At 39.0% G+C, this 26,112-nt stretch overlaps 1 protein-coding gene and 1 long non-coding RNA gene across 5 annotated transcripts in view; one reads left to right on the forward strand and one right to left on the reverse strand.

Moving 5' to 3' along the window:
• The window catches only part of LOC131482060 (uncharacterized), a 149,483-nt gene that overhangs the window by 34,216 nt on the left and 89,155 nt on the right, over window positions 1-26,112 (forward strand). The window lies entirely within an intron of this gene.
• Window positions 1-26,112, reverse strand: part of EYA4 (EYA transcriptional coactivator and phosphatase 4) — a 279,788-nt gene that overhangs the window by 4,969 nt on the left and 248,707 nt on the right. For 2 of the 4 annotated variants that reach the window (XM_004587245.3, XM_058673473.1), the window contains 6 exons: window positions 12,783-12,872; window positions 7,798-7,856; window positions 7,530-7,690; window positions 3,674-3,788; window positions 2,411-2,532; window positions 337-437 (listed from right to left, as the gene is read on the reverse strand). In XM_004587245.3, the coding sequence (XP_004587302.3) occupies window positions 337-437; window positions 2,411-2,532; window positions 3,674-3,788; window positions 7,530-7,690; window positions 7,798-7,856; window positions 12,783-12,872 (648 nt within the window). Of the gene's footprint in view, window positions 1-336; window positions 438-476; window positions 578-2,410; window positions 2,533-3,673; window positions 3,789-7,529; window positions 7,691-7,797; window positions 7,857-12,782; window positions 12,873-26,112 lie in introns of all 4 variants that reach the window. The other 2 variants (XM_004587244.3, XM_036494076.2) reach the window with 1 other exon arrangement.

Raw genomic sequence — 26,112 nt, forward strand, 5'->3', positions numbered from 1 at the left:
GTGTGCACTCTGTATGCATACACACATACAAGTGCATATGGACACAGATCCATACACACAAATGTAGTTACTGTATATGCCTATTTTATACACACACTCAATATGCCCAAAGAAACATCGCACAATTGTCCTGAATTTCTAATCAAATTTCAGGCAAAAAAATGCTAGACTCCAAATGGTTTACATGAACGTAAGTATTGACCCTCTCATGCTTCCACCGATTCGCATCTATAAATCTAAATCATTTGTAAAGCTGATGCTGGGCCAAACTACTGGAATGCAAACAAAACGGCTTGCATTAAAAGTATCACACCAACATTGTTCGAGACAGGTTACCTTTTTTGCTGCCTGTTCTTCTTCTACACCATCCCCAATTACAACATATACTACTTTTCTGCCAAACCTTTGCATTATTCGTTCAAAGCAACTTTCTTTTCCTGGAAGATAAATGAGATAAAAGTTCAGAGTGAAGTTACCTGGTTAGCGGCATGCTCCTCATCTCGGCCATCTCCAATCACAACATAAGTTATGTTAGTGCCAAATCTGGACACTATACGCTCAAAACAGCTTTCCTTGCCTGAAAAACAATGCACTGCTTATTCTTCCAGCCATAACATTCATGAACCTAAAGATTCATATAGTGTTAAGTTAATTTCTCTTGAACATCATTTAAACTGGTTTACAAATCTGGGTTTATGAAACCAGCACACATGTTTGAACAGCATGCGTCTCAGGATGGATTATTAAAGAAATGTACTTCACACTCCAAAAACACCAGTGAGGTTAAGCGCTTGACCTAGAGAAAATGTTATTATGATTTATTCACCAAAAGAGCATAAGAACAACTGCACAGACAGCTTAACACTTTAATTCTAAAAATTATTTTCGGCTAACTTATTTTAAGCAATACATTCACTTGGAGATATTCCAGAGGAACCTTGGACGTTCATCTCTAAGGAACTACTAAGACGTGGCTCTTCTTTGGTTAACATTTTCCTTGCTGAAGCTATTATGGTTAGATTAATTAAACTAGGAGTGTTATCCAATTTGGTCACAGCATGTATTGTAAAATGCACTGATTTCCTACAATTACACTAGAAGAACATGGTTATGGAATTTCTACATGTTCTCTCCTTTTTCCTTCTTTTCAAATTAGCATTCTTGTTTGATTTTTATTCCCAGAACTTTCATGGATATATTAGTCCCCCCTTTTCCTGTTAAGCTGACAGTTCAAAATATCACAGACTATTAACTTAAAGGGGGGGGGAAGAGTGTTTTTCTCACCTTGCATATAGGGAGTAATGTGGCTCAGAACAAAGAAAGGGGTAGTTTGTAGAAGAAACATGTTCTGTTATAAAATAATTTGTCTAAAAGTAAAATCACAGGGTATTTATAAACCCTGCTAGCACAAAGATACATAGTTATCTAACACACGTCTAGTATTGGCAGCTCAGCTCTGAATTGGGGTGCTTGTGACAACATGGAATTTACTTTGTAAAAGCTTGGCTCTTGTTAACTGCACTCTTGTAACAGCTGCGATTGAGGCCTGCCTCTGCTACAGCCAGGATCAGACCTCCGCACTGGCCAGGGCAGGTTATTTTTGGTGGGGGATTTTAGGATTTCGAACTCCTCTTGTCAAGGTGCCAAAGCCTATGTTTGTTGACCTTCAGGGCGCATTACACAACCCATTTATATTCCCTGGCATTTCCTTGACAGACAGTGGAATACATGAGCAGTTTTCTTTTAACTCTTTCAAGATGGCGGAATATGATGTGGCTGTCTTTTCAACTTCTTCTTGGAAATTACAGACTGCAAATGGCACTTAACGCAAAAGATGGCTCCACAGATGTTATCTTACTAAATACTGTTGTTTTTCTGGTAAATGTTAAACGTTTTTGGAAATATGGGATTTCTAGCCACACAGGAGCTCACAAACTTGAAATTAAATTTTTCTGATTTATGAAGTCCTTATTTTTCTGGAAGTTTTTGCTCCACACCAGTTCAATCCATCTGAACTTCCTCTGTAATGTCAAAGTAGCACTTTAACCTTAGATCTTAATTACTATATATATGTAAAGGCTCAACACTATAGTCTGCATTAACTAAACCAGCAATTGCTATGGCTGGTGTTATGGTATATTATTTAAATAACACATGCTTTATAAAATATGTAGAATGAGTCAGAGTTACATAGATACTGAGTGTAGAATTTCACTCAAACATCTCAGAACAGACACACATGTACAATGGGTTGTAGGAATTTTGTTGTATGGCCCTTATATTCCTCAGATATATGTTCCAACAGCCCAATTGATTAAAAAAAAGGAATCAAGAATAAATTCATTTTAAGAAAAATCATTCTTGCATGGATGATAGCATATTCCTTATGGATTTAAACTCATTTTCTTACCTATTTTTGTTGCGCTGTAAATATTCTCAATGGGGAAAGCACCTCCTAAGCTATAGAGTAAAACCTTTGCGAGTGCGGGGATCAGCTGGGTTGTTGTCACCAAGACATTTACACAGTTACTCCTAAAACGAGGAGAAAGCAGAAATTTATTATCCAACAACGGATAATTTCAAATAGTGTGAATCTAAATTTGTCTTTGTGGTTTCTAAATACCGTAGTTAATGAATGGCCTTTCAATAGTAGAATAGTATCGCATATCAATACACAGACATCTCTAGATAATGGCTGATGACTAAAACCAAAATGTCTCAAATTCTACCTTGTGAAAACAATATGTTATTCAAAGTAATATACAAATAAATGTTATAAAATAAAAATATTAAATAAAACATGTTATTGAGGGTAGAAACAAGATTTTGCTACAAAGTGTCACCTCTTACACTATGTGAATTCAGTTACATTAATTATAAATGATGTATATTTATAACAAAAAAATTGCAGAAAGCCTTCAAATGTAAAGGAGAAAATCCAAAGCCTCTGTTCTGCTTTGTCTCTACTTCTGCATTTACTGTCGGTGTTTCTTCACATTCACATTTATTTTTTCCATTAGGGTCATAGTTACTATGTTCCACCTTATTGTCAACTTTTTTCATCTCACACCCCACTCATTTATATCACAGTGTTTCAGCATTTGCTGAAAACTACTAACGGTAACACACATGCATACTTTTATGAATTCTATGCAAGCAGTCCTGGTTTCTTTTTCCTCACCTCCTTTTCTTATACTGGTTTCCTCCTGCGTATCACACATTCCTGTCGTTGCTTAACAAGACAGTATTTCACTCTCCAGTTAATAAAAAAAAACAAGGTTTTCAAGAGCTTCCTCTTGCTTTTCTGATGCATCTGGCTGATGCACATTCTCTAATATGCTGCCCAACACATAAAGCACTCACTGTTGGCATAAACGGTGCTATTTTATTTTTGAGAGAGCTTGCTGTGGGAAGTATCAGGAGTTAGGACAGCAGATGGGTGGAGAGATACGATCTGGCGGTTTGGAGAAGCAACATTCCTCTTCCTGCTCTCTCTCTCTCTCTCTCTCTCTCTCTCTCTCCTTCACACACACACACTGAGAGTTAGTGGACTCTGAACTGTTATGTCTCTTCAAACTTACCTAGTCTCGGAATTACCATTTTGATATATACGGTGCTAATAGAAGTACACCTTCAAAACAATAAGCATGGAACGGAAAACCCTTGCACTTACCTAGTACTAATAATTGAAAGAGACTTCAGTGCATTTGTTAGCCAGGAATCTGTCAGACCTTCGATCTCTGCCCTTAACTGTAGCCACGCATCCCTCTTGGCGGGGCCCAGGAGTCCTGCGGCACCAAAAGGCAAAGCCGAGTTAGCAGAGGAATATGTTTCAGGGACAGTCAGCTTAGTGACCCTTCCATCTAGAGTATATCAGTTTTGAACGTCTACATTAGAAATGAAGAGGCTGCCATTGTGCCATAGCTGGTAAGGCTGCTGCCTGCGGCACGGACACTCCCGATCGGTGCCACTTCAAGTTCTTGCTGCATCACTTCCTGTCCAGCTCACTAATAATATGCCTGAGCAACAGCAGGGGATGGCCCATGGCCTTTGTTCTCAGCAACCAAGTGGGAAGACCCTCAAGATGCTGCCGCTCTCGGCTTTGGCCTGGCCCAGCCTAGCTGCTGCTGCCTTTTGGGTAGTCAATCTCCCTTTCTTTATATAACTCTGCCACTAAAATAAATAAAAGAAACAGATTTTTTAAACAACATAAATCCTTTATGCAATCATTGATCACTCATTCATTCATGGAATGAGTATGTGTGAAACCACCTGTAGATGTGAGGCTTTAGGCTAAACACTAAGGATGCAACACTCGGGTGCACTCAGACTTGGCCCTCATGGGAGGGAGAACCTGGTGCATTGGAGGCCATGGCCCTGCAGAGCCTGGAAAATTCTCAGTTCTGAGATGCCTCCAGGGCAATGATGGGTCAAGTTGGAAGGACTCACAGAGCTCTTCCAAGGTAGTGACATCACAACTATTGTGGCTCTTTGAAAATATGGGGTTTCTTTCTTTTTTTTTTTTTTTTACAATCTTATCCACCTGGAAATAGCAACAGAACAGGCTCTTAATCCAGGGGTTCAGACATCCGTGTCTCCTGGGGGAGTGCCTGGGTTCAGTCCCCATCTCCAGCCCCTGCCTATGCAGATCCTGCTGAGGTATCTGGGTTCCTATCACTCATGTGAGAGACCTGGAGTGAGTTTCAACTTCCTCGTTCTGCCCCTGGGTGTTCTGGAAATTTGAACCAATGGATGGATTTCTCAAATAAATTTTAATTTTTTTTTAATCAAAAAGTAACACTGGAATTATGCATAGCTGTTAGAATATTTCTAATACTACCAGCAACACTAGTTACTAGCTAGTAGCTGCACTAATATAAGGTGAGAAGATCAGAAAAGAGAGAAGTAAGCATGTTAATGTTCATTTAAAGTGATTAAGCCCTTGCTTTTGTTGTTAAAAAGATAATATAAATCCATAGAAAACAAATACTTTTATTTAAATTTTACTTTACAATATTGGAAGCACTTATACAGGTGAGTGAAGTGCACATTTCTTAAAAAATTTTATTTTATTTGGATTCCCCCCCAAACTCCCACTCCCCCGACAGATTTTCCCCATGTTGCTGCAGTAGTACAGCGCTTCAAAAGGAGTCATAATTGCATCAGTCTCTTATTGAAATATGTCCTGACATTGCTGGTACAGACCGTCCGGCATGCCATTGTCTACACATTTCCAACAGTTTCAACTTTTAATCCAAATTTATCATTTCTAGCGAGTCTCCCTAGCCTCATTCCAATAAAGAGACATTCATGTATGATTAGAAAATGAGTTCTTAAGGTTCTTGTTTAAACATTTAAGGGATAAGATTTTTTATAGCGATCTTGTTAGTTTCGAAATAGTTTTATAATACGCTGACAGTGGAGAGTAATGATAAAACTCAATCCCAGGGGCTGGTATTGTGGCATCAGAGTAAGGGATAAAAGCATTGCTAGTGGCAGCAGGATCCCACGTGGACGCTGGTTCAGGACCCAGCTGCTCCACTTCGCATCCTGCTCCCTGCCGATGCTCCTGGGGAGGCATTGAAGGAAGGCCCAAGCGCTTGGGTCCCTGTCCCGGTTGGGGAGACCTGGAGGACTCTCAGGGCATCTGGCTTCATCCTGGCCCAGTCTCAGTTTTGGGGAGGGAACCAGTGGATGGAAGATCTTTAGCTCATCTCTTGCTTTATTTCTGTAACTCTGCTTTTCAAATAAATTTAATAAAACGTCTTCAAAAATTTCAATTTTAGAGGCATATTTATTTGAAAGTTAAATGTGCAGTCAAATGCTCTACCACTGAGCTATATGTTGTGTATAAACTAAAATTGAAGTATAGGTGAGGTGGTCACAGAAGGTGGCTGGGAACCCGCATTTACTTTTAACATATTGGTTACTCATTACTATGTCAATTAATTCCATAATGATGTAAATTTTTGCTGATGGTATGTTGGAGCTTTCAATTGACTGGGATGATACTCTGCTGGTTCTGTCATCAGACCAGAGAGGGTATACCTAAGAAGCCGTTGAACTTGACGGGACAATAAGATGCGGGACTCTATGTTTGGTATACGCTTGCAATGGGGAAATCTCAACTGAACTTGAGCTGTGGTTATGCAACAAGGTGGAGGAATCCACCATGGTGGGAGGGTTTGGGGAGGGGTGGGGAGAACCCAAGTATCTATGTAACTGTGTCACATAATACAATGTAATTACTGAAGTTAAATAATAAATAATTAAAAAAAAAAAGAAAGTTAAATGTGTTATCCTCAGTGGTTTCTTAACTAGAAAATCTGTTTATTTGATTTTTATAAAAATGTCTGCGTTGAGCACTGGAGTGAACTGGCAAGTTACAGATTTTTTTTCCCTAGAATATTGAGCAAGTAAGCAATTCCTTGTGCCCAATTTCCTACTGGGATCTGAAGGTATCCTTGTCTAAGCCCTCTGCTGTTCTGACATCATGATTATCTTCAGTTCTGGCTATATTATCTTGCGGCCAGTGAGTACCTACTAAGAACTGAGAATATATTATGTATTTCAGGGGTGATCAGACATAATTCCATGTTCATGATGATGTACATGGGCATGCATAATATATTTATGGGATATGCATGATCCTTTTATTTATTATAGTATATGAAGTACATGTGAATACATTTATCTACAGTAGGCACACATCTACTTAGGTCTCAATCATTTATTTTTTCTCATTCTGTCTTATGCTACTCTGTCACCCTTCTTTAAAAAAAAAAAAAAAAGAAAAATGAAAAGAAGAAAGAACCTAAAGCCCAGGAGAACAATCTTCTATGACCTCACATCCTATGGTAGGAGTCCTGTTGCTATAAAGGTGATCGTGCCAACAGGGGTCACCAAGGTTTACTGTGTCTAGAGGCGCGCACAAGGCTATAGTTCGGGTGGCATGGATTTTTACATCACCTATAGCATATACAGATGTGTACAAAATCATCTGGATTTTAGCTAAAGAGTATCAGAACTTGTAAAAGTCACGGTAACCACACTTAAAACTCTGTGTGACAAAGTTATGCATCCAGTTAAGATACGACTTTTAACAAGATCCAATATACTTATGGAACAACTTTGAAATTACAGTTCACATTAACATCTGTTAAGATTCCAGGACAGGCATGCTTGTTGATGACTCTGGGATCTCATTTTCAGAAAGCTCTCCCTCCCACTGCCTCATTCAGTCCCTTTGTCTGACTTTCTCCATGATGCTCCGTGCACAAACTCATGCAGTGAACAGAATTCCCTGTCTAAATCTTAACTATACAATTGAGCACAAAGTATCACAAAGAATGCTTCATTTTGCAGTCAATTCTTCCCCCAACCAATTCTCAGAAACTTCAAATTCTGGCTTTTGCTTGTGTATTTTAACAGGAGGATGATTGCCAACATGAAACTACAGCTTAAAGTCTCCCTACACCTGAACAGCCTTTGTTTGATGAAAAGAAAAAGCCACATACATACACACATACCTCCGACATTATTCTTGTAGGTGTTATATAATTCTTTTACTCTTCTGTAACGAAAAGCCAACTTCCTCATCCAGTCAACTCCTCCTCTTACACCTGTTGGCAAACAAAGGTTTGCACTACTTGCAGCTGCATGGAAGCCATCAGTTGCAAAACTGTAGGTACTGCAACACCCAAAATACATTAAAAAGAAATAAAAGAAATAATTACATGTGCAAAATTCCATAGCTGAATTTCTGTAGGAAACAGCATACTGAAAGGCATAACTTACCTTAAGTCTTGTCCATTATCATCTGATGAAACATCATCTATATGAACTTGATCACATTCCTGTTGAAAATATTAGAAACAGTTAGTCTTTTTTTTTTTCAAATAATGCTTATCATCCTGTTTTATCCATCTTCCAGCTGATCCGATGTTGACCAGTAGGTGGCAGCATTTACCCATCATTTTCCACTCTATTGGCACTTTATGCTGGGCCTTGGCGCCATTTCTAGGCAATAAACTAAATCCATGAACGCATCATAAAAAAGGGCTTGCAAATATATTACAGTGGGGAGTAATTAAAAGAAAAACTATTTTAATCTTAGAATTAAATTGATAAATTCTCTTTGAATCTTTCAAATCATCTGAGTTCTTTTTCTCTAATATCTGCTGTGTGGACTTAAGCATTGCCATTACTTGCTTAATTATCTATCATTTCATCTGTTTATGTTATTATTGATTGATTGGGTGTTGCAGTGGGCCTTGGCTAGGGTGTCCTGGGAGACTTCCATGACTTCCTGCACTTTGCTAGACCAAATCTAGCAGGAAAGAAACATGCTGCTGTTCTTTAAGAACCCCATCTATTCTCACCGAGGAAAGAAACTAATCACAGAGCATTTTCTTTTTTGAAGTTTTTAAATTGTGAAATCCAGAAGAGAAATGCACATTTACACCTATCTCAAACATACGAGAAATTCCGTGGAAAATAACTGTTAAGTAAGTGTATCCACATAAAAATTGGTAATGCATTGCCCCAGACTTATATAACAACTTCTAGATAACAACTCAACTATTTTTGCTATTCTAAGAGTTTTCGTGAGACCTCAAATAATGAGAAACATTCCAGTGAAACAGTACATGCGCTGAAGGTGGAGTCTGGTTGCGGCTACTTAAAATACTCAGTTCTGGAGCCAGTGTGGTAGCCTGGTGGCTAAAGCTCTCATCACCTCGCAAGTAACTAGGATCCCATGTGGGCACTGGTTCCTGTCTCAGCTGCTCCACTTCCCATCCAGCTCCCTGCTTGTGGCCTGGGAAAACAGTCGAGGATGGTGCAATGCCCTAGGACCCTGCAGCTATGTGGGAGACCTGGAAGAGGCTCCAGGCTCCTGGAACCGGATTGGCCACTTGGAAGATCTTCCTCTCCTTCTCTCTGTATATCTGACTTTCCAATAAAAATAAACAAATCTTAAAAAAAATACTCAATTTTCAGAATAGCAAATGCATGATGATTTAGACTGAATGCACTGAATTAAATAGCCTCAAAATAAGTATGGCTGAACCCTTTGTGCCTCTTTGGTTTCCCTCACTGTATTCATTCCGATTCTGAGTGTGTGTGTGGTGCTCACCATTCAAATAGCAGTAGCTATTATAAGAAAGGAATGGAAGATAGCACAGCTGTCTTCCAGCTGGAAATGACCCCATGAACATAGAGGGACAAAGGCAGTTTTAGATAGCAGCGGTATTTCTTGGAAACATTAGTATTCTTGGGACGGAAATGATAGGAAAGTCACCATTACCTGACATGCCCAATCTTCATGTAAATACATTCCATGTCTCTCTTTCACAACAAACTAGTACCACTGAAAAGGGTGAGGATTCTTGTAACTCTGAGACTCAGATGTTACACTGTAGTCATACTTTCATATTCTAATTGATTGAGAATGTTAATGCACAGGACCAATTTGGACATAGATAAGTTGTACATTTATTTTTCACTCCCGAGGACCACGGCAGATCAGACATCCTGGGCCATGAGCTATGTATTTGAAATGATGTTTGATGTTTTTCCAAATCCAATTTCTCTTTAAATTTATGCCTGGTTAACTATGCCTGTTGACTCTGGACAGCTGCCTGAGGACTAAGGAAACTTGAACTTCAATTACTTACATTTTTAGGAAAAGCTAAATAATTATTCTTCTTTTAGTTTTTACTCTGCGACCTTTGCAAGAATCATTCTGAGCAAAACCCGAAATACTAAAAACATTGTATGTCGTGTTTCGGCATGAACACATCTTGTATTTGAACACTTCAAGTATTTGAAGTAATTGTGATACAAATCTGAAATGCTTTAATTCTGTCTTACAAGGTGACCACAACGTTGTCACTGATAGTTATCGGTTATAGCCCACAGCACTCTCTTCTCACTTTGGTGACCCCAAAGTCCCTTGTGCCTTTTTCCCTGGAAGTTATTCTAACTGAAATAACACGTTCTTCAAACAGAACATTCTCTTAGCAGGAGCAGCGTTTGCCTGCTCTGCAGCTGGGCAGAAGGCAGCGAAGTGTCTGCTGTCTGTTAGGAAACAACATGAGAAGCAGCTGCTCCAACACATGCTACAGTGTTCTGAAGGAGTTCGGCCTCAAAAGAGACTTTTATAAAAGACTTCATTTCAGCTGATAATCGGTAGCAACAAGAGGTTTATCAGAGTGAAAAATTACGAGGGCAAAGCTGATTTTTCAAAGTCAGTTGCTCACAGATAAGACATATGGAAATACACTGAAGGATCTTGAACATTGTGATACGGATTTCATTAATGAGTGCCCATTTGTTGCAATTAAATAATCTAAAAACATATATAGTTATTTAAAATGTGGAGATAGTGAAAGAGGCAGACAGATGGACAAAGCCCTTCCGTCCACTCGTTTCCCTTCCCAGATGCCCACTATGGCTGCGCTGGATCAAGCCACAGCTCTGAGCTAACACATCCTGACCACCCGTTTGGATGGTAGGGGCCCAGCGTCTGCGTCGGCAGGAACCAGCCTGAGAGAGCAAACCCAGGCACTCTGATGGGTGCAGCGGTCTTACCCACCATCTTAACTGTTCGGCTCCAAAACAGCCTTCCACAGTGATAAAGCCTTGAGCTTCCTTGCACACTTCATCTGGGTGTGCAAGAGTGCATTGAGTGTGCGCATCTAAGGAGAGTTCAGTCAGTGTGTACGTAGGAACTGGATGTTATTTCATTGACTTGCTTTGTTAAATAGTCATGTTTCAGGGTTTGAGTTAAATGTCATGTTATCACATTATAAAACCCAATTAAAACGCTATAATCAGAGAGGAGAAAATCAACGCCAATACTTTTTCAGGTAGCATTTCTGTCCTAGATGCTGCTCAGAGTTTAAATGGACATTTATTGTAGTATCTAATCCAAAACAACAAGTTTTAGAGCACCAAACATGATCATAACATGCTTTTGATAAACCAATATTGATGTTAAACTTGCTAAAGGTATTTATAAATTCATCAAATGCTATTTTCAGCTTCTCACTTTAGTGTTTTTAACAGTAAATTTGTTCCATCTGGCTTCAAACATGCCAATAAAAAAGCTAACATTACATTTATTTAATTTATTTTAGTAAAAATTCAATCAAATAAAATAAACATAATAAAATCTAGATACAGTCACATAAAATCACTTTTTTCTTTGTCCCTGAAAAGACTTTTAGACACATCTCTGGACTGAGATTCACCCATGTCAACAAACAGAAAAATGAATCTAAAATGTTACCACTGTGAATAAAATAATTCAAGTTCCAAACAGGCTGAAATGTGTTTTTGATTAACAGGTATATATAAATTCATTCTGTACGTTAAACAATAAAAAGTAGTAGGATTGGTTTAAATCATGTTTTAGAGAGGTGATTATTTTCATTGTCTAAAGCTGGAAAAATTGTCTAGGAAAACTGATATTTCAAATGTCCCATTAAAGAGAAAACTAAAACTTTGTTTAAATTGACATTGATTTTATTATCCAGTATGGACTTACTACAGAGAAAGCAGCAACAAAATGCTATCACATGCCATATTTTCAGTACACAAATCTATAAGATATCCTGAATTGTTCACGAATTGTTCATGTTTACTCTCATGTCTCAAATATAACTAAAACATTTAAGAGATTTTGTCAATTTTAAAAACTTACTTAGGTCAGTCACTAACTTGACTTTTTTTTCCCCCCACATTTTTAGGTTGAAGAGGCTGGAGCCAGATAAACCTGCCTTCAATCCCAGTTCTATCACTTGGCTAGCGGGTACGCTTGGACATCATTTTTATGTAGTGAATTTTGCAGTTTTTCCCCAGTAATGTATAAATATATTGAATTCCAAGCATTGTTTAAGGTCCAACATAAAATGCCTAGAACAAGATAGAATTTCATAATAATTGTTACTCTGTACTTGTTCCATAAGTCACAGACAAATCATTTCATTTTTAAATCAATTTAAAAATATAATTTCAAAAGAAAGAGATCTTTCTAGTTCAGAACAGTTTTGCTTATCCAGTAGCTGAGTTCTTTAGTTACTTCAAATTCTAGTGTCTGGTTGTCTGATAACTCAGGTCATTAGCCCGCAGGTTAATAACTATTGGTACTTAGGTTCAGGCTTGGAGAATAGTTTTCAGTACTTCCACTTAGCTATTTTTACGTCTTCCTGTTTTCCATTTACAATCTCTATTACCAATTGATGTTGGAAATTTTTTTTAAAAGTCAATCTAAGAGAAAATTAATACATTCAAACCCATCAGATGTGTCACATAAAAAGTCCTAGGATTAGTTTATCCAGAGGGAGTAAGTGAGCCATGACAATGTTGCTTAAAGAGTCATATTGTCTACAAAATTTATTCATACTATCACCACAAATAGTACTGCTACCAGTAAATATTGTCTACAGAATAACTTAAATAGCCACCTGGCGGCTAGTAATCTGGAAAAGGTACCACGTGAGTTGTGACTGGGACACAGGACTGACGGACAGGAGTGAACAGTAAGTACCATACTTTTTTTGCAGAGTTTGTTCGAAATATCTGCTGGTACAGATCTATTGCAGAGGGGCATGGCTTAGCTTCCTGTTTGTAGTTGTAACTACAACCTTTTCACAGGAAGTTTAAGGACTTTGGGAGCTATATTTCTTTTTATTTTTTGAAGTTATCTGCTTATATATAAAAAGCATTAAGGAGTCTTAGATACGAATGTAAGTATTTTTACCCTGTATAATTCTTACCTCTAAGTCATTAAAAAACAAATGTGTATCAGCAAGATTAAAAATCATTTCCTCCATGCGGAGTCCAAGGGTTACAGCCATTGGAGGATCCTGAAAACGAAAATGCACAGGTGATGTAATATTTCTTCAGTTGTGGATATTACTAAAGGCATTTGAAGTACACATTGTTGTGGAAAGTGGATGAAGAAGATTATGGGTTTTTACACAACACTGAAAATATTTCCCAATCTTTCAAGAAACATGTCTTCCCACAGAGTTGAGATACACTGAATTTGCAAATAAACCTCTGACTTTATGGGAGTCAAACACTTGTAAAGACCAGGATCCATTTTTACACAAAGCCTTATTCCCAAGATAGAAGACAGCTGATTCATATGGCACATCCACATATGTTCATGAAAGATAGGGAACTGAAGAACTTAGCATACTTTCTAAGAAAAGTCCTTTTCTTTTTTTAAATTTATTTATTAATTACATTGTATTATGTGACACAGTTTTATAGGTACTGGGATTCTCCCCACCGCTCCCAAAACCTTCCCTCCATGGTGAATTCCTCCACCTTGTTGCACAACCACAGCTCAAGTTCAGTTGAGATTCCTTCATTGCAAGCATATACCAAACATAGAGTCTAGCATCTTATTGTCCAGTCAAGTTCAACGGCTTCTCTGGTCTGAAGACAGAGCCAGCAGAGTATCATCCCGATCAATTAAAAGCTACAACATACCATCAGCAACAATTTATAACGTTATGGAATTAACTGACATTAGTAATGAGTACCCAATATGTTAAAAATAAATGCGAGTTCTTAACTACATCCTGTGACTACTTCATTGATATTTCAATTTTAGTTTATATACAATGGGTTCTATACATCTTAAAATAGCTATAGATTATTGTTCAGCTGTCTTGTGTCTATTTTCATTATAATATTTAGCCTTTTATAGCACTGAAGCATAACTTTGCTGAACCTGGCTTTTTTTTTCTGGGTAGTCTAGACTGGCTTATAACTCCAACAAGACATATGTCAACAGTTTAGGTGCAGAACAGTTTTAGGAGGGATGTGCAGAGAAATCCTCAATATCCTAGTGAGGATTAACTAATATTTTACGTCTTCCTCTCACCTTCTAGGGTGATGGAAGATTTTTCTGCTCCTCCACCCCCTTACGGAATAACATAGGGTATTAAAAGTATATTAGGTTTTACAATTCTTTGATGTAGATCATAAGCAGTCTGACTCACATTTACTGTTGGTTTGTTGGTTGCTTCACAATATCTGATTGCATGTGAGATAGGCTGTTTGAGGTTGAGATAATAGTACATTTTACAGGTACTATTTTTCATATTGACATCATTTCATCTTAAATTAAGGCAAACATGTGGTATCTAACCTTTTGGGATTGATTCATTTCCCTTAGCATTATGGTTTTCAGTTGGGCTCATTTGGCCATAAAGAACTGCATTTTGGTTTTTTTTTTAATAGCTGAGTAGTATTCTGTGGAGTATGTGAACCATAACTTTCTTATCCAGTCTTCTGTTGATGGGCATTTTGGCTGCTTCCATGTTTTTGCAATTACTGACTGTGCTGCTATGAACATACGGGTGCATGTTGGTTTCTCATGAAACAGGTGTTTTGGATGTATTCCTAGGAGTGCTATTGCTGGATCATACGGTATGTTGATACTATAGGGCAGTGGTTATCAAAACAGCCTGGTACTGGCACAAAGATAGAGAGGAAGATCAATGGAGCAGAATAGAAACACCAGAAGGGAACCCACACAGGTACAGCCAAATAATCTTTGACAAAAAGACAAACAACAATCCAGGCAAATGGGAAGGTCTGTTCAATAAATGCTGTTGGGACAACTGATTAATAGCCTGCAGAAACCAAAAGATAGACCCACATCTCCCACCATACACTAAGATCAAATCTAAATGGACAAAAGACCTAAACCTACATCCAGAAACCTTCAACTTTTGGAAGAAAATGTTGGAAATACTCTGCAAGATCTAGGGGTAGGTCCCGACTTCCTAAAAAGGATACCAAAAGCAATAGCAATCAAGACCAAAATAAACAAATGGGACTTCATCAATCTAAGAAGCTTCTGTACAGCAAGGGAAACAATCAACAAAGCAAAAAAGCAACCCACAGAATGGGAGAAGATCTTCGCGCACTACGTAGGTGATAGAGGGCTAATCTCCAGAATATACAAAGAGCTACAAAACAACCAAAATGTCAAAACAAACAAGCCACTCAAGGAATGGGCACAGGAAATGGGCAGACACTTCACAAAGGAACAAACCCAAATGGCAAACAAACACATATGAAAAAATGCTTAAGTTTCCTGGCAAAAAGGGAAATCCAAATCAAAACATCAATGAGGTACCACCTGATGCCAGTAAGATTGGCCCACATTAAAAAAAGCACCAATAACACTTGTTGACATGGTTGCAGGGAAAAGGGAACCTTACTCCACTGCTGGTGGGGCTGCAGGTTGGTACAGCCTCTATGGACATCAGTATGGAAAAGTCCTTTTCTTATGATTGGTGTCCATCAGAATTACTAGATGGAGATAAATAGCTGAATGCATGTGTGTAGGTCCTAAGCATGGGACGTTCCCTTAGATGGTGTAAGGGCTGGAAGAGGATTGTGCAACAACTGCCTGCTTTGATTAATTGGGTACTAGGAATCCCTACACAGATATGTATGTATAATTTGGCCTAATCTACATGAGGGGGTCTTTAAAAAAAACCCATGGGAACAAAATACTGTGATAGTGCTATACATAAAATTCAAAACTTTTGCCCTGCAATAAATGTAACATTTGATTCCAATTTCCATGAACTTCTAGAAATACTCTCATACTGACAAAGGTTGAAAAGGATGGGTGGAGCATAACTGAAAAATATTAACTCGGTCTGTATCATCCAGAAAACATATGCTTTGAGAAGTGTGATGATAGTAAAAGGGTTTATAAGGACTCAACGTGACTTAAATTTTGTTTACAGAAACAAAGATATTAAACAGCAGCAAAAAGCTAAGAACCAAGACCACAGCTATTCTATTACAATGATTAATTGCAGCTGAAGGCCTGGCATCAAGAAATACAACACGAAAAGTAAGGGGACTTTGGTGATACGAATTGAGAAGTCATTTTTTTTCAAAAATATTATGCTTAAAATGATCAAAGTTGGAATGATCTTTAAAGAAGGGTTGCTACAGGTGTGACTCAGGAGATAAGGAAAATCAAAATCTTGGAATGGAAAAATCCTCAGAATTTGAGACTAGATGGATGTTAGAAATGAAAAGAATATGCTTGTGAATAAAGCTGACAAGCCCAGAATGATACTATTGGTTTTGGCTGAGAAGTTGTTTTGGAAGACCTCAGAGTGTGATTTGGGTTGAGTGGCTGGGCCAGGAGCCAAACTGGAGGGATTTGAGAGGAGAGAACTGAAATTGTGCTTTCAACATTCTAATAAATGGCATTTCAAGAAGTGTGTTTGAACTTGAGAAAATGTAATGGTAACTTTTCTTCCATGTATGATAAAAACACACAATGAGCTTAGGCCAAGGAGCCTTCACCTACATCTGAGGGCTGATTCCATCTGCAGAGAGAAGCTCTTTCTCATTCCGCATCTACACCGTACCTACTTATTTTACTGCTGCATTTCCTCCCGTAATGCTTCAAGGGGAAGCCCTGGAGTATAAACATATTTGAAGTGGCAGCCTGTACTCCGTTGCAATGAAAATCTAGAGAACAGGACATACATGCCAAAAGAGAAATTGAGTGGCACTCAGTCATTGAGAGTTTTAGAACTCAGCTGAGATTTGATGTAAGAGAAAATGGATTCACAATAATAACACCATGTCAATTTTCAATATAACTTACTGTTTACCTGACCTCCTAAGAGCCACCATGGATGCAATAGCTAGAACATTTCATGTGTTAAAAACGTATGTTGGTTATGCACATACTGGGTGGTTTTCTGGTACTGTGTTCTGCAGTCAACTGGATTCTGCCGACCAATCTTCTCTACTGCAGTGACAGGATAATTTGGGGCAATGGATACAAAGATCAGCTAAATTATGATTGATCCAATAAACATGAACTAAAAATCAGTAACAAAAATATTAAATGCCCATTATGTGTATCATGGAATTTCAGAATTTAAAAGCGTTTCTTTCTTCTGTTTCTTTCAAATTTAAAGTTCTTTTTTTTTTTTTTACTGATCATTTTGTATTTGTTGAATGAAAATCTCTGAAGGCTGAATCAAGTTTTTGATACAGACAGATGAAATTTATTTTATTTGAAAGACAGAGCAACAGAGAGAAGGGGATTTGGGGAGAGACAGAGAATGATGGTTGTTCCTTCCGGTGGCTCATTTTCTAAATGGTTACAACAATCAGAGCTGGATCAAATCTAGGAACCAGCAACTCCATCCCAATCTCCAATATGGGTCGCAGGGGTCCAAGCACTTGTAGGGAACTGAGTCAGAGTAGAGAAGCCAGATCTCAAACTGTACTCCAGTAGGAGATGCTAGTGTCAGAAATGGCAGCTTAAAACACTATGCCACAACACTGGCCTTCTAAATGTTAACTTTTTTTCCTACTAATAAATTCCTCTTGATAGTCTCTTTTTCTTTTCTGGTGGTGGGTAGGGATTGGGTAGACAGAAAACAGGAAAAGGTAGTAAATATTCTGCCTAGTCATGGAACCATGAACAAAATGTCTGTATCAAGATCAGGAAAAATCAAATGTAATCACAGCATGAAAACATATAATTCCATTAGTGATGCTCTCTGCTTTTGAGGAATGTTCACTGATGCAAGACAATAAAACTAAGCCTCACACTCTTTTGTTGTTTTTGATGACTACTGCCTCACATATGTGTGTGTGTATGTGTGCGTGTGTGTGTTTGTTCTGGGGTTCAGAAATGTATCACTGAAAAGGTTTTCCTTCTGCAGACCAGGTTGGTTAAACCTTTGCTTTAGCATTGGCCAAGTTTTCCTTTTAAGCTTTAAATGAAATTATTGAGTTTTGAAGCTCATTCCTCACATTCTTAGCATTGCAGATCAGATTTACAGGGATAGGACAAAGCTGCTCCTCTTTGATTGCTACTTCATTGAGACCGTGCTTTTAATATCCAATTCTCTCTGCTTGCAAACAGTGAAAGGAAAATCCATGAAAAACGCATTTTGTACACCTGATAAGCATGCAAGTAAATATACTTAAACAACAACAGCAAAAACAACAATTCAAGAAACTTCTAGCAGGCAAGCCTTGCATGTGGTATGATGGAAACTGTATTTGAGCACTCCATCGGAATGCAACCCCTTGGCACTGGGAGGGCTGTTCATTTGTTTTTCAAGCTGTGGTGATTCCACATTACACACTCTCCTAGAGCCAGGACTTAGTAAGCATCTTGGCAAAGTATCATTTGTTAACTGGGAAAGTTTAGGTTTGAGGTTTGCCGGAGTGTGAACTAGCTGCATTTTACTAAGGTTTCCAGAGAGCAAGGCCTGTTGAAAGGGAGGTGTTTCGTCAGCCGGGCCAAAGGCTTGGCACAGATGGGCCGGGGAGAGTCATGTCACAAGCCAAAGAAAACCAGGCCTGTAAGAGGTGGTGATCTTATTTCTAAGAGAATGTCTGGAGAAGACTAAATTTCAAATATCTAATTTTACTTTTTGCATTTTTCCAGCTTCCTAAGTCACTGGGACAACTAATTCTAAGTAAGACGATTACAGTGCTGCATTTTTCTAGCATAAGACCCACAGACTTAAGAATCAAAGAAAGATGGCCAGACGTTTGGTGAGTGTAGTGTTGAGTATCTCCGCCTTACTCGACGCTCTTGTGCAGGAGCTGCGTTGCCTGTCAGCTAGCTATTTTATCAGGCATTTGAGAGTGAAACACACTTCTGCACCAAACTTGATAGTTTTAAACAGAGATGTTTTTTCCTTTTCATCAGATGTCTCTAGAATTATGGGTACCTTTTTTATTGAGAGAGTTGTAGGTCATCCCCACCCCCCCACCCCCGCTTAACTGAATGTTGAACTTAGAGTCAAAATTGTAGTGATTGCAAAAAAACTTGGATTGGGGCAAAAACTGGGAACATAGGGGTGCTAACAGGGTTCTGTGGAAGGTCTGATACATATTACATCTATTTAATAGTCCCAAAGGTTCCAAAGGGTCTGCAACAGATCTTAATATGGGACAAGCTGAACCTCTGCCAGTTTATCCTCTGTCCTACTGTACCAAAACTTGGAACTTTTCCTAAGACATTTCACTGAAGAGGGAGGTCTGGGGGCGGGGAGTAGAGAACAAGAGAGAGGGAAAATGCGGGAGAGAAAAGGAAAATGAAGAAAATAAAACAGCTCTTGGCCTTTAAAAGTGTGATTTTAAGTCAGATGTTACCAGGGTAGAATCATTCAGAATCGAGCGCAGCACTTCTCTAAATCAAAATACTAACGCCTATTAGCCATGTTAGCACAGAGCATAAATTGGAGCCAGACTGTCTGTCCATGGGCCTCTGCCCTGCACTGGGCCATCAGCTGGAATTCCTTCTCTAGGGACACACTGTGAAAATATCTCAGGAGACACAGCAATTATGTATTTTTAACAAAACAGGAGAGTCTTTTTTTAAAGATCTCAAGCCCTTGGAAGAACAATTCCTTTGGGAACTGAAGCACATTTGTGGACTTATGCACGCAGAGCCAGAGGACGTGTAAGACAGCAGGAGGAACAACCGGCTCTGTGAATCAAAGTGGAAACAGCTGCTGGGTTATTTAGACTACATGAACTTCTTTAATCCATGATAAGAGATTAAATGGAATTCCATCACTAATCAGATGGGAAATTTAACAACTGAGATATTTGCTTTTTTTAAAGATTTACTTATTTCTACTTGAAAGTCAAAGTCACAGAGAAACAGAAGGACCAACAGATCACTCCCCAAATGCCTGCAACAGCCACAGCTAAAACAGTAAGAGCTTAGAGTTCCTTCGAGGTATCCCACGTGGGTGCGGGGGCCTGGGGCTCTGGGCCATCCTCTGCTCCCTTCTGAGGCCATTAGCTGGGAGCTGTGTTGGAAGTGAAGCCACCACTAAAACCAGTCCCCAGTGCTGGAGATGCAAGCACTGAGGGCAGAGGATCAGCCTGATAAGCCACCATGCTGGCTTCAACAACGGAGATATCTGTCTATAATGGGTATGGAATAGCCTTAAGAGACTTTACGACGAACAAGCTAATGAACATCCATTAAATTATCACATACGTATTGAGTGCCTACTATGTGTTTATCAGTTCAAATTTTGGGCCAAGAGCAGGGGACCAAGAGTGTCCATTTTTAACCTCTATGGGATTAATAGTACTCCAGGATGAAAATATATGATAATCAGGCAAAAAAAGACCAAGTGAATGTAAGCATTTCAGTTAATAATGGGCTGTAGGTGCAAAAGTCAGGGTAGGAAGATGCTGTGATGATGCAGACGTGTGGCGCTGACCAATTAAAGGGAAAGTGGGGACAGACCCCTCTGGGTGGCAACTGTTGAAAAACGGGGGCTTGAAAACGATGAGGTAATCTCCATGCACAGTTGTGATGGCAAGGACATACATAGAGCCTGGAGCTGAGAATGAGTGTTGCATGAGTAATAGTGTGACGTAGAGTGGTTCAGGGCAGGGAAGGGAAAGGAAGTGAGACCTGGAAGAAAGCCAAAGTGTCCAACAGAGTCTGATGGACAAAAGTGGTGAAATGCAGCAGGACAAAGATGCTTCAATTTTTATGAAAGTCATTTATTAAATTTGGACAGTTCTATGGAAGTCTGAAGATGAGCAAGAAGAGAAGAAATAGGAACGGCTCAACAGATGTTTCTAGAGGCAGGAAACACATGCCATGTAGTACGTGATGGGAAGAATCAGAAGAACAAGAGCTGGAAGCCTAAGAAACAGGAGTAGATTCCTTGGGGAAGTGAGAGGGTTTGAGCGCAAAAATAAGACAAAGAATCTGGATACAGATTCAGAGGCAGAGCAGTGTGGGGCACAGCATTGTGGGGCCAAGATGACAGACTTCTTTTCAATTTACTTCTTTGTCCTCCTAACTGAATGGGAGAAATCTGAACCAACTAGGGAAGGGAATCTGAAGACTGGACGAGAGAGCAGGTGCAAAACTGTCGGCTGGAAGTAGCCAGCCTAGCAGCACTAGCACGCACTTGAGTTCTATAGCCACATTCAGCTGTTGGGATACAGGTGGGGTCTGTGGGACTTTTTGCATGTGTGTGAGGTGAGTCTGATGGATAAACAAAGGGGGTGTAGAAAGAGAGACTTCTGAGCAAACAAAGAGGACTCAAGGTTGAGAGGATGACATCTAAGTCAGATGTTCTCAAACTTGACCATGTATGACAATCACCTATGGGATTTCTAAAAATTCTGCTGTCTAGGTCATTCCGTATTACCAATTACATCAGATTCTCTGTAGTGGCATCCAAGCATCAGTCAATTCAAAATACTCCAACGATTCCAACATGGAAACAAGACTGACATCAGCAGGTGATGACCTGGCTGCTCCAAGTGTGGTTCACAGAACAGAAACCTTGGCATCACTTGGGAGTAAGTGAGGCAGGTGGAATCACAGACTTCACCCCAGACCTATTAAATTAGAATGTGTAGTTTAACAATGCTGCCTCATGATTCCATTGCCTGATAGTACGTAGGAAGCAGTGATGTAAGGCCTCTTAAGATGAAGATTTGGGATAATTAAGGAAAACACAGAACTGACTGGCACGACCTTCTGACTTTCCGAAAGTGAAGTCTGCAGGATGCTCTCAAAGGGCTGGAGGACTTGCGTTACCAAGGTCATTGTGTTGAGAGGCGGCTGGGGAGACAGACTTCTTCTGAGATGCTCAGAGTTACAAGGAGGAGTACATCTACCCATTCTCTCTTTCATAAAGGTCATCTGTGCACTTAACTTTCCATGACCCACTCAGTCACTTTCCTGGTTACTCAACCAAATGCCTCCTTTAATGAAAGGTGAAAAAGGAGTAAATTTTCTCTGGATTAAAAGAATTTGCCGATAAGCCAAGTGTTCAACTCAAGGAACCTATTTGCAGTATGTAATCATGAATGGGATCATCACATAATTTAGCTACCACTACCAGTTTCTAGGGTCTCAATCTGAAGAAATCCAATGAATAAAAATTGCCTTAGTTAACTAAATTGATAGCAAAGGTTATGGTGAAGTCAAGGTGTGAAGACTGATGACGGAGAGTGAATAGGGGATCCTGGGGCTGAGAGGGGTGGTGCAGCCCAGACATCAAATGTGCACATCAATTGAGGCAGCCTCGGGCCCTGGGCTGCTGCTGTAGTAGACATCACAGAAGCATGGTGGAAACATTAATTTTGAGATAGCAGCATTCATGATCTTATGAATCTTATCTTATCTTTCAAGATGTAAGATTAAATGATATTCTTGGATAAAATCACCAAAAGCTAGAAAAGAGATAACAAAGGGTCTCTCTAGAGGTTTACGTTTTAAGAGACTAGGTAATCTTTCTCTTTTTGTTATAGTAGTTTGAAGGTAATAAATGTGACACCTTTTAGGATCTACCCCATTAGCTAAAGAAGGCCTGGAATGAATAAACACTAGTAACATAATTAGCTTCTCGTGATATTACCTACAGCCACTTAATTCAGTAATAAAACATACATTTCTAGGGGCAGGCACTTTGATTGGTAGGTCCCATGCCTGTAGCAGCAGCATTCCATATGGGGGCTACTTCAAGACCCAGCTGCTCTATTTCTGATCCAACTCCCTGCTAATGCCACGAGAAATCAGTGAAAGATGGCCCAGGTTTTTGGGCTCCTGCACCCAGAAGATCCCGGTTTCCAGATTTGGACCGGCTCAGCTCCAGCTGCTGTGGCAATTTGGGGAATGAACCAGTGGCTAGAAGATCTCTCTCTGTCTCTCCTTATCTCTGTAATCCTACCTTCCAAATAAAATAAAAACAAATCATTAAAAATAAACAAATAAATTTCTCAGATAAGCATGTACTCCACACAGAACTCAGAAAAAGGAGTCCATGAAAGGCAGTCATATCCCTGAAACTGCCTCAGAAAGAATTTGAGACATGTCATTGAATTTGATTTAGCTTCCTTTTATGTATGGATGGATTATATTTACCTGTATGCCACATGCAGATACATGTATACACAAACTAGGAGCAACCACAAACTAGATTCTCCTTTTTTGGAGACTTATAAATTCTGTTTGCAGTTTCTGTGAAAAAAAAAACAAAAAAAACCAAAAAAAAAAACCCTTTCTAATCACTTCAACACAATGCTGAGAATCTCACGTTGTGAGTAAAATGACCCACATAAAGAGAAGAAGAAAATCTCTCTTAATGTCAGCATACGCCTAAATAGCAGATTGATTGACTTCTGACTGTTTTTGAAGGATTGTACTATTGTAATAATATAGGGAAATCAGTGGGTGGAAGGGACTTACGGAAGGGGGGAGTGAAATTTCTAGACCCTGTGGAACTGTATCATAGAGCAAAACAAACAAACAACAAACAAAAACAAACAAAAACAAACAAAAAGACATTGTTTTCCAAGTTGTAAGTTCCTTTAAAACCAAATAAACCAGCCCACACTTATGGAGTGTTTGCTCTATGGTGAGAAATGTGCTGAGTTTTGATAATTTAACTCATGTAACCCTTATAATCAACTGATGACTTATACAGCAGGAAACAAGACTCAACAAACGCTAAACAAACTAGCCAAGGTCATGTGGGTGATGGGAGGAGGAGCCAACACATGCCCAGTGCGTCCAAAGCCAGACCTCTCCAACTGGGATGATGCAGATGGTGTTAGCCCTCTCATTAGGGCTGCCTCCAGTCCATTGCTATAATACTTGATTGATGGTAATCAGTCCTGACTCAATTACATTGATTTCCTCTAGTCTACAGCACACAGGTATTTATCTTCATGTCTATTATAGCATTTTCCTTGCTACTGAAGATGTCTTCTTCTATGTACAAACAGATCACTGAATATGAAATCAACCAATTTACTTATTTATTAATTCCCCAGCACTGCATCTAAGATGTTGTCTGAATTAATCAGATCCTTTAGGAACATGAGCTTTGATTTCACTTTGGAAACCAACTGTTCATTTTCCCTTTTGCATTTCATTTTTCCTTCTGATTTAGACTATTTCCTTTATATTTTGACTGTGGGATATCTTAAGGGACTCACAGCTTCTGAGCACATGATTCATTAGTGCTCTAAAACAAATAACATCCCTAAAGCACAATTCATCTAGCTTCTTTCACTCCTTCTCCGTTCTCCATGAAAGGAATTACTGAAACTTATCAGGTAAAATAATGTATACAATTAACCAGGGAATAGAAATAATCTTCATAAACTGCAAGAGATGATAGATGATTCCTGGTCCACACGCTCTCAACTTTACAAACTCTTATTTCAGAGTTTTCCAGTGCTAAAAACTATACGTGCCAACCAGTGTTCAGCTGCAAAACCCATCATTAGCCTCACAGACAGCAGGACTCAAATACCGATGTCCCTCATTTGCCACTGTGGTAAGCGTCCAGAAACAGTTCTGCTTGAGAGGAGAGAGTGCTGACAACCGCTGTAACAATGTGATAATATACAAGAAAGATCATTGGGAAACTCAGCAGATTTCTTTATAAATGGAGGCAGAATTTTCCAAAGACTTTGATATTTTTATTAAAACACCAAAGTTAGCTAGATAGGGCAATTTATGAGCAATACGACATTCTTCAATTGGTGTGTTACATGGAATTAATTTTTACTGGTTTTGTAAAAAAAAATGAGACTAAAAGAGTATAGACATTAAAGATGTTAGAGAGGTGATTTTCAGCCAGGTAAAGCTGAATCACACTGTATCAATTACACAGGGTGGCAATGAAAGCTAAGAGGGTGCATTTAATAGGACACTGGGGGAAGGACCAAGGCTATGGGCAGAAGTTCAAAATGTTACTTCTTTTACCCAGCTTTTACAAGCAAGGACAGAAAAGGACACAAGTACAAAGGCAGCTAGATGCGTTAACTTAGACAATGCTTTTACTTCACTGGAGCTTGTATTTCTAGCTTGCAGCTCACTACATTTTAGCCCACTCAGATTAATAAAACACAATATCCCCAAATGCATTATAGCAGTAAACACCAACTTACTGCACATCTGCAAATATCTGCCTGTAGTCATTTCCCACTTGGGGAAAAATGGGTATTTTTACTTACATTTCTCTGAGCTGGGAGATAGATGCTGGTTTTCATAGTTGCATAGCATTTTAGTATATTTTAAATTATCTCATTTAAGGTCAGGAAGGAGATGGACTAGAACCGTTTTCAGATAAGAAAGCTGACAGAGACCAAATCACTTGTACATCCAAGCCCAAGGTCTCCTGGTTTCTAGCTCAAAAAGCAGGTGTTCAGCTTAGCAGTTGAAACACCTAAAAGTGTCTCACCTAAAAGTGTCCAAGTTCAATTCCTGGGTCTGGCTCCAATTTCCCGCCAGTGCATACTGTGGAGTTAGCAGTGATCCTTCGGCTGGATAACTGCCCAAGACACTACACTCTGAACCAGCCATGGCCTGTGGAAACACTTTCCACGTGATTGAGAAAGATGAGGCCAGTTTGGCTACATGAGGGAAATGAGACCTCTCCAGTCTTCCAGCTTTCACTTTGAGAAACTCTGTCCCAATAAAAAGATGTTTGGTGTCATACACTGCATGCAAAAAAGGACTTTGTCTACAAAAACTGAAAAGTCAATATTTCATACCAAGGTATTATGCTTTTAAATGCACATTGTAGAACTGAAGCTGATCTAGACAATGAAAAGAAGTAAGGACACATAATAACCATTAATAATTTAAAGGCCTGCCTCTGTCTCCCAAAAATGATGTTCTGTTTTCCATCATCAATACAAAAACCCCGAATTGTCAGTTATCACTGGAATAACATCTGCTCAATAGATCTTCAAGGTCATTACTGAAGACATTAGGAGATAAAGCCCAATTACAGAAGATTCCTCAAAACATTTTAGAGCCTTAAATATAACGTGCATAAATGGCCACAAAATCCAAGCATTTCCCAAGTCTACATAACCATGACCTTTTCTTTGAGACTACTGATTAACTTATCTTAGAATTATGTTTTCCAGGGCAAGCCTAACCAATAACATCATAATTTCTAAATATCAGTTGTTGCTTGCCTAAACTCAGATCTCCAAAAGCAGACAACCATAAACTATGATATCCCACCTCTACTTAAAACTCTCCAACAGCTTCTCACTGAACTT

Source organism: Ochotona princeps, chromosome 1, assembly GCF_030435755.1.
Source record: "Ochotona princeps isolate mOchPri1 chromosome 1, mOchPri1.hap1, whole genome shotgun sequence".
Lineage (NCBI taxonomy): Eukaryota > Metazoa > Chordata > Mammalia > Lagomorpha > Ochotonidae > Ochotona > Ochotona princeps.